We start from the raw sequence: 9,752 nt of genomic DNA on the forward strand, positions 1-9,752 counted from the left end.
AATTTAAAAAATATAATATAAAAAAAAAATATTTTAAATAAAAATTTAAAAAAAAATAAAAATTATTATTATTAAAAAAAAAAAAAATTTTTTTTTTTTTTTTTTTTTTTTTTTTTAAATTAATTTTTATTTTTGAAAAATAATTATATATTTAAAAAAAAAAAAAAAAAAAAAAGAAAAAAATGAAATATGTATAATATATATATATATATATATATGATTAAACAAATTATTGCATACACAATATTATTATATATACATATATATGTATTTATATATATATAATATGAATGCAAAATATTATTAATTACAAAGGTGTATACTATATTAATAAATAAATAAACATATATAATATATTTATATATATATATATATATTACATATATGTATATGTTATACCTATGCAAGATATAAAATACATTAAGTAAAAACAGTTATTAAATTATGATCAAATTAAAAATGACAAAATTATTATGTTATATATTTAATAATATATATATATATATAATGCTTATATACTATATATATGAAAATATATATTTTTATAATATTATATAATTTTATAATTTAATAAATGTATTTTAAATAGCTTAACGATATACACAAGTTACACCCTTTTATAGGCAAATAAAATGTATTGTATAAATATATTTAAGTGTGTATGCATAGAAACAAATATTTCAAATAAAAAAATGTAAAAATCTAAGAAATATTATATATATATATATATATATATATATATATAATACCTAATAGTAAAAATAAAATAAAATTATGATTCATTTATAAATATAATTTATTATATATAAATTTTATATATAAGTAAAAAATATAAACAAATACATATTTGTGCTACTAAAAAATATATATAGTTTCATATTAAAATATAATTCTTATATATATATAATTTCCTTTTCTTTATTTTAAAAAGAGGTATGATTATACAAAAAAGAAAGAAAAACTAAATAAAACAAATAAATTAAGAAAGGAAATAATTATGTCACCTAATAAGTTTATATGACAAAAATATGTATATATATAAAGTTATATATATTTTTTTCAAAATTGTAGGATTATTAAAATGCTCATGCAAAATTATAAATATAGAAAGGCATAAATTTATAATAAAAGAAAAAAAAAAAAAATAAATTAAAAAAATGTTAAAATTTTAAATAAAGAAATATATAAATGAAACAAAAAAAAAAAAAATAATAATAATAATAATAAAAATAAGAAGCAAATAAAAAATATTTTTTTTTTTTTTTTTTTTCCGTTGTTGTTATATTGGTATACAAAAAAAAAAAAAAAATAATAATAATAATAAAATATAATAACAATAATACGTTATATATATATATATATATACATATATGAATGAAATTATTAAATTTATACAATTATTATATGTTTAAATAAATATCTAAAGCAATTGAAAATTTAAAACAAATAAAAATATATATACATATATATTTAATATATTCTTATATGTTCAAATATTTTTAAATATATTTATATTTAAAAAGTACACAAATAAGAAAAGCACATAAATGTGCACATATATATGTTTGTATATTTTTTATTTTTTTATAATTCTAATTTGTGTGGTCTTCAAAGACTTTATATAATTATATATTTGAAATAATAAATAAATAAATAAATAAATAAACATTCTTTATTTATTTTATTTACACTTTAAAACTTATTTTCCATTTTGAAAATATGAAATATGATCTGTATCATAATATATATATACATATATATATTAAGTATATTTTTTTTTTTTTTTTTTAATTTTTAAAGCTCTAATTTATATATGTATTTTCATTTAATGTAGTACTTTTCTTTCTATAAATATTATACAGATCTTTAATTTCAACTGTATCATATGGATTATGAAGATTATATATATTCTCATTTAGTTGTAAATATTTTTTCTTCACATCATTTTTATATTTATTTTTTGTTTTCTTCTTTTTGGGAATTTTCTTATTCAGTTTATTTTCATCACTATATATACTTATTTTATTTGAGTTATCATTTTTATATTTAGTGCTAACTAATTTAGTAGATTTTATTTCCTTCTTTTTATGGGAGTTTATATTATTTATTTTGTTAAAATTGTTTATTAAATTTAATTCGTCCTACATATATGAAAAATAAAACATATATATATATATATATATATATATATATATATATATATATATATATTTATTTATTTATTTATTTATTCCCTTAAAGAAGTTTTATATTTTTTAAATTAAGATTACCATATCATCAGCGAGACAATATTTTGCACAATTCGACAATACGTTCAATTCTTTTGAATTACTGAAACGTTCCAAGAAGGTTCTAAAAAATAAAAATAAATAAATATATATATATATATATATACAAATGCCTATATATATATATACATTACATTATGTTGCTTATAAATCCGTCGGTGTATTTTATAACATTTTTAAAAATGCTTTCTTGCTCTTCTATATTTTTATTATAAGAATGTAATTTTCTTTTAAGATTTTCAATCCTTTCTCTTTGTTGCATTAATTCCATATTATAGAGATGACACATGTCATCCATTTCGCTACATTTTTTTAATGTTGCATTAATCTGCACAAAATAATAGAAATACAAAACTATGAAACTTATGATATTAAATGTATGTATGCTTTATTTAACACTTCAAAATATTAAAGAGTAATAGCACATTTTATTATGTACATCAAAATGATAAGCATATATATATATATATATATATATATATATATTTATTTATTTATTTATTTATTTAATAGTCTTTTCTTTTCATATACTTGTCTACTGTGATCATACATCATACTTCCATTAAATATGAACGAAATGATAAAGAATATAAAACAAGAGAATTTTTTGAACTTTTAAAAGTAATAAAATAAAATTAATATATTAAAAGAAAACGTTTTTATGTCTAATGGATGGATTATATAAATTTACTAATATTTGTATATAATATTTATAAAGTAATTTTTCAATATGAATATAACAACATTTGAAAAAAAAAAACAAAAATAATTATTTCATTATATATATATATATATATATATTATATGAATGTATAAATTACTATCATTCTAATTTTTTTCCTAAAAAAAAAATTTACAATTTGTTAGCATAATAAGATGTACACAATTATTCTTGGTTTTTATAAGGTTAACCATAATATTTTAAAATGTATGTTAATAAAAAATATATATGCAAAAACATAAATGCATATGATACTCATACTAAATAAATATATGTATACATATACATATATATATATATATATATGCATATATTTTTATTATTAGTAACCTACAAAAGCTACATCACAGATATAAATTTACACTAAAAAAATGTATTTATATATATATGTATATTTATATTATAATAATGTATTTTTTTTTTTTTTTTTTTTTTTTAAATATTATATGCATACAATATTTATAGATAAATGCACATTTCTTTAATGGTTGTAACAACAAAAAGTTTATAAAAATAAACTTAATATTAATGCACACAATTTATATATATGTCAACATTTTGTTAGTTTTGTTTATTAAATTATTTATTAATTTTTAATTATTTTATTATATATACATTTTTATTTTCTTCTATTTTCCATAGAAAAATAAATGGAAAAAAAAAAGAAAAGAAAATATGTTAATTTTAGATTTATATATGTATGCCAATACTATTCATAATTTTCATTAAAAAAAAAATTATTACATCTTTCTTTTAAAATTTTCTAACATAATGATTGTGCATTCAATAAACTGAAAAGACAATATAGTATTAAATAAATACATATATAAAAAAATATAATATATTTGAAAAAGAAAAAAAAGAAAAGATGTGCTAAATGAGAAAAGCCTAAGAGGAAATACAAAAAATGATAATATAAAAGATTGTGTGTTATATGTATGATTTTTATATTTATCATATAATCATATGATTACTCTTAATCTTTGTAATAAAAGTACATTTGTTTTATTAGTACATATATATATTTTTAGTTCTATTAGATGATTAATTTTAAATAATTATAGAATAAAACAATGAATCACATTCTTTTATTATTATTATTATTATTATATTTTTTTCTTTTCGCATCATATAAGGGTTCTAAAACATAATATTTAGATTTCTTCGTGTTATATTTATAATTACTAATAAATTATAAATAAAGAATTTTTTCTAATTATAAAATTAAAATATCTAAATAATTTTTTTCAAAAAATTTCGTTTATCTTTTAGATTCTTTCTTCAACTAGATATATAAATATTTAAGTAATTACATTTTATATATTTTTCCTTTTTTTTATTGATTAGCATATGAAATAAACTAGAATAAAATAAAAATAAATAAATTATATATATATATATATATATATATATATATTTAACTTTTAATATATATTTTACACAGGAATAAAATTTACATTATTAAAATATTATATTAATTGTTATACTTTTTTCGTTCTATAATTATGTTAAAATGCTTGCATGTATAAATAATATAAATAAAATAAAATAAAATAACACAAAAGAAAAGAAAAAACAATATGTTGTAATCAATTAAGTTATAATAAAAATTTTAATAAATTTAGTTTTTCAAATAATATATACTTTCTTTGATTTGCAAAGGGAGTAATAATGAACATTTACGAAAAGGTTATAAATATATTTATTTTGATCTCCTTGTAAAATAAATTAATATATATGTATATATTTATATATTTATTTATTTTATTGTGTATGTTTGCTTCTTTCAAATATTTTATATAAACTCCTTTCATTTCATTTTATTTTATTAGTATTGTAATTTTTTTTTTTTTTTTTTTTTTTTTTTTTTTTTGTAATATAAGAGAGTATGGGTAATACATTAGGTATTGAATGCTCTTTCAACTCTGTTCATGTAACAACTGTGTTGATTAATAAAAAGTTAATAAAACAAAGTAATAATGATAGTATAACTGAAAAAGATATACGACAAGTAGAGGAAAAAAAATTACCTAAGAATGTTAGTATTACAAGTAATGACAATAAAATAAATACGAATGTGTATTTATCTTGGTTAAAAGAAAAATACAAAAGGGAATATATTAATTCTGTAGAAAATATATCAAAATCTGATGATTCCAATAATTGTAATGATGATTATATTAAAATGAAGAAGAATACTTTTTCTTACATTTTGGATATACAAGACATTATTGATAGTGATGTTCAAATTTTTAGTTTAAAAAAGGATAGTGAAAAAAGTGTACACACACATATATCCATAAATGAGTTATATAAATGTTTTCATGAAGATGATAATCTTGAAAAGAAATTTCTTAAATATCTTAATTTTGTAAAACATCACAAATTGGATAATTCTCAAATGGATAAAATACATATTCAGAATTTATATGATGATGAAATAGCTGAAATTTATTTTTGGTCCTTTAAATTAAAATATTTGGATGAATGCATATTGACATATTATAAAAAGAATATAAATAATATACTTATAAATGTGACCGGGAAACATAAAAATCTTATAAAAAAGAAATTTCTTCAAATAACGGGTAAAAATAATATATTTCATCATAATGAAATAACGTGTATAAATAATTCAATATGTTTCCTAAAAAAGTTTATGCCAACTAATTTATATTATTTCACAAAATCAAATGAAAAAAATGAAACAGCTAGCTGTGCTAGCCAAAATGACGAAGACAATGAAAGGAAAAAAAAAAAAAAAAATTTACTATATCAATCATTCATAAATAAAGAAGAAGTTAATAAAATAAAGTCATATGTAATAGTGAATATGAAACGAGCTGTCTGTTATCATTTAGTTAATGAACAAAATTTCATAGAAAGAATAGGAACATTATATGTAGGATTTAAAACAGTTATGGGTCTTTTTTTATTAATTACAGGTAAACCTTGCTCTCTACAAAGAATATGCCAGTTAGCGAAAAATGGAATAAATACAACTTTTGACATGACAGTTCAGGATATATACGGAACGTCTTATTCGAATGCAGGTTTATGTAAAGATTTAACGGCATCCTTTTTTGGTAATGCTCAGCACATAGAAAATGTGAAGGATATTTTTAATTCATATGATGATGAGAAAAATATTAATATAAAAGAAGAAGATGATAAATTAATGAATGTTTATGAATATGAAGTTGAAAGCTCATGTTATGAGAATGTAAGCAATTGTATGAGTACAGAAATTAGTGAATGTGAGGAAATTTTTGGAACTGAAGAATGTATTGATTTTGAGTCTGAGAAGAATAACAATAATTATTATATGAATAAATATTTTTTTTTAAATAAAGATAAAACAAAGAAATTGGTAGTATCAAATAAGAATTTTAAACTGCATCATAATTGCAAAATTCCCATTTTTAATTATAATAGTGATTCTAATTGTAATTACACGAGTAGTTTTAAAATTAAAGAAAAAATATTTAAGAATAATATTGAAGAGCGAGAGAACCAAGAAGAAGGATACTTACAAAAAGAAGATGATATCTTTGATATGAATGATATACATAAATCTTTCTCAATAAAAAATAGTTTAAGTGATAATGAAATAAATATACATGAATATCATCGAACAAACTACAATTTAAAAAAAAATAAAAAAATTAAAAAATTATTTAAAAAGCAATATCTAAATGAAAATGGTAAAATGATACATAATATACATTCTTCTATTCAGAAAGAAGTTAATTCGTTTATATTGAAGAATAAAAATTTTTTTTCATATAGAACAGATGATGAACAAAAAGTCAAAGAAGAATGTGAAAGTATTACAGAAAAAAATGTAAGTTATGAAACAAATAATAATAAAATGGATAGTAAATTAAAGGATAAAACTTTAGTAAAATATAACAACAAAATATGTGATTTATCCAAATCATTATTATCAATGGCTATATTTACGACAGTTTATTTATCATATATTCATTGTAATTTATATAATGTTGATCACATATTTTTTACAGGATATAATTTTGAAGATGATGTATGCACAGAACTTTTTCAAATTATCATAAACTTTTTGTCTCATAATAGGCAAAAAATATACTTTGCAAAAATATCCAAATATATTAGTAGTTTAGGATCAGCTATAGAATTAATTAATTGGGAAGAAATTAACATAAACAATTAAAACATTATACACATATATATATATATATATATATATATATATATATTATGTACGCAATTTATTATTTAAATACATTACCTAAAAATATATATTTTATATTTACATATATATATTTTTTAGGAATCATTGAAATATTTTGAATATAAATTATTTCTAAAAAAAATTTTTTTTTGAAGATTATAAAATTTTTATTTTGAATATTTTTTTTTTATAAATTTTGTATTTATGCTTCAATAATTTATATATTATATATATATGGTAATATATATAAATATGTATATAAATATATATATATATATAAATATATATAATATAATATAATATAAATTATTTTATTTTTTTGCATTTTGAAAACTTTTATATGTATTTTATTTTATTTTTTTTTTTTTATAAAAGGATCAAAAAAATTATTAAAAAAAAATAAATTTTTTAATATATATAAAATTTTAGAAATTTCAATTAATTTTCTGAATTGTCAAAATTCGATTATTTTTAGAATATATAAATAAGTTATAAATAGTTCACTTTTTGATATATATCTTAAAAATTTAAAAGGTCGCATTAAATTTATAAATAAAATATAAAATCAAATATATAAAAAATAATAAAAAATGTAAGAAAAAAACAACAAAAAAAAGGTAATATTATATTTTAAATATTTTTTATCCATGAAAAATTTATATTATTTATATTTATTGTTTAGAAAGTAATCTATGATTTATTATTTTACAATATAATTATATTATATTTAATTTGTATTTTTAAATAATAATTATTACATAACTTTCTATTTAAAAAATAACTCTATTTTTATTATATTTTATATCTTTTTTTTAATTTAATTTTTTTTTTTTTTTTTTTTTTTTTTAGTTTTTATAAATTTAATATGGAAAAAAAATAAAATAGTATAATTATTACTGAAAATTTTTTTATAACAATATAATTATATTAAAATAATTACATATATAATATATTTTTCCATTTATTTATATGTCTTTTATGTATTTTTTTTATTATTTTATTATTTTTTTATTTTTTTGTGTATATGCAAAATAAAATTTATAACAAAATATTTAAGAATATAATTATTCTGAATAAAAGAAACAATATATTATATATATGTATATTATTTTAAATGTAAAATTTTTTTTTTTTTTTAATAAATCAACGAAAAAATAAAATAATAAAAAAAAATAAATAGTAAAACTAAAAAAAACAAAAAAAAAACAGATAATAACTGTGTAATTCTTTATTTTTATTTTTTTTTTTTTAATTTTAAAGTTAGTCAGAAAATCAGAATTTTTAAAAGTTACGTATTATATAAATGGTTATATGAAATACGTAAAAAAAAAATTCAGTGAAATATTTTTATGTGTAACATTTTTTAAAGAAAATGTGTTTAATTAATTTTATAAACCTAAAAGGGGAATATATTAAAAAGAAGATTTTTTTAAAAAAGGAGTAATATATAACAAAAAAAAAAAAAAAAAAGGCAAAAAAATATATATAAGAAAAAAATTATTGTAATTAATAAATGTATATATATATATATATATATATATATATATATAATATCTAGGGTAATAATATATACAGAATATTCAAAGGAAAAAAGTTAGAAGACACATATCATTAATAAGGGATATGCTAAAAAGCGAATATACCAATATAGAGGGAGAATATACTTTTTTTCATAAAATATAATATATATAAAAAAAAAATTATAAAAATCATAATGCAAAAGGTACATACTGTAAAAAGTGATAATGGAGAAAGTGATGATTATAATTCAACAAATGAAACACCAAGGAAATTAAATAATTCAACTGGTTTGTCAAAAAAAAATAGTGGAATTATATCAAGAAAAGCTAGTTCCTTTATTTATAGAATAACAAAAAATGATAAGAAGCGTGGATCATTTGCTAGTAAAAAAGGTGAATATATTAAAGAAGATGAGGATAAACCAAAAATAACATTCAGAAAATTGTTGAGTTGCCCATTAGAATATCATACGAATTTAATGGGTACAAATCTTTTTATATTTGGAAGTGCATTTTTTTTGTATCAACCTTTATATATATCAGGTTGTGTTATTTTTGCAATTGCATGTGCATTATGTTTATATAGTAATCTTATAGGAGCTATTAATAAAGAACAAAGCAAAAATAATGAATACTATGGATTCGTTCATTATATAATAGGATGTGTTGTATTTCTATTGGGCTCAATTTATAGTTGTTTTGAAAATGATTCTTACGCAATAATATCTTTTATAATTGGAAGTTTATTTTTTTTATTGGGAGCTATTATGTTTTTATTTTCGATAAAATTTTCTCAAATAAAAAGTATTGATATTAATATATTAGTTGTATTCTTTTCTAATTTTATTGGAGGAATTTTATTTACTGTTGGAAGTGTATTTTTTTTTTATACTGAATTATATGATACAGCTTGTTACCTTTTTATTATAGGAAGTGTCATATTTACTTTGGCTGTATATTTCGACTACATCATTTATATAAATAATAATTTTACCTTAGATATTGTATAA

General features: G+C 16.4%; 3 protein-coding genes across 3 annotated transcripts; 2 read left to right on the forward strand and 1 right to left on the reverse strand.

Moving 5' to 3' along the window:
- Positions 1-1,802: 1,802 nt before the first annotated feature.
- Positions 1,803-2,843, reverse strand: PGSY75_1437300 (hypothetical protein; the record flags this gene model as incomplete). Its single annotated transcript, XM_018788063.1, has 4 exons — positions 1,803-2,141; positions 2,271-2,352; positions 2,423-2,616; positions 2,820-2,843. The coding sequence occupies 4 exons, from the start codon at positions 2,841-2,843 to the stop codon at positions 1,803-1,805; spliced, it is 639 nt and encodes a 212-aa protein (XP_018639435.1).
- A 2,054-nt stretch (positions 2,844-4,897) lies between these two features.
- Positions 4,898-7,201, forward strand: PGSY75_1437400 (putative pantothenate kinase; the record flags this gene model as incomplete). Its single annotated transcript, XM_018788064.1, has 1 exon — positions 4,898-7,201. One exon carries the CDS (start codon positions 4,898-4,900, stop codon positions 7,199-7,201), a length of 2,304 nt encoding a protein of 767 aa, XP_018639436.1.
- Positions 7,202-8,936: 1,735 nt separating this feature from the next.
- Positions 8,937-9,752, forward strand: PGSY75_1437500 (putative membrane protein; the record flags this gene model as incomplete). The annotated part of the gene is made up of 1 exon (XM_018788065.1): positions 8,937-9,752. One exon carries the CDS (start codon positions 8,937-8,939, stop codon positions 9,750-9,752), a length of 816 nt encoding a protein of 271 aa, XP_018639437.1.

This window comes from Plasmodium gaboni, chromosome 14 (genome assembly GCF_001602025.1).
Source record: "Plasmodium gaboni strain SY75 chromosome 14, whole genome shotgun sequence".
Taxonomy (NCBI): Eukaryota; Apicomplexa; class Aconoidasida; order Haemosporida; family Plasmodiidae; genus Plasmodium; species Plasmodium gaboni.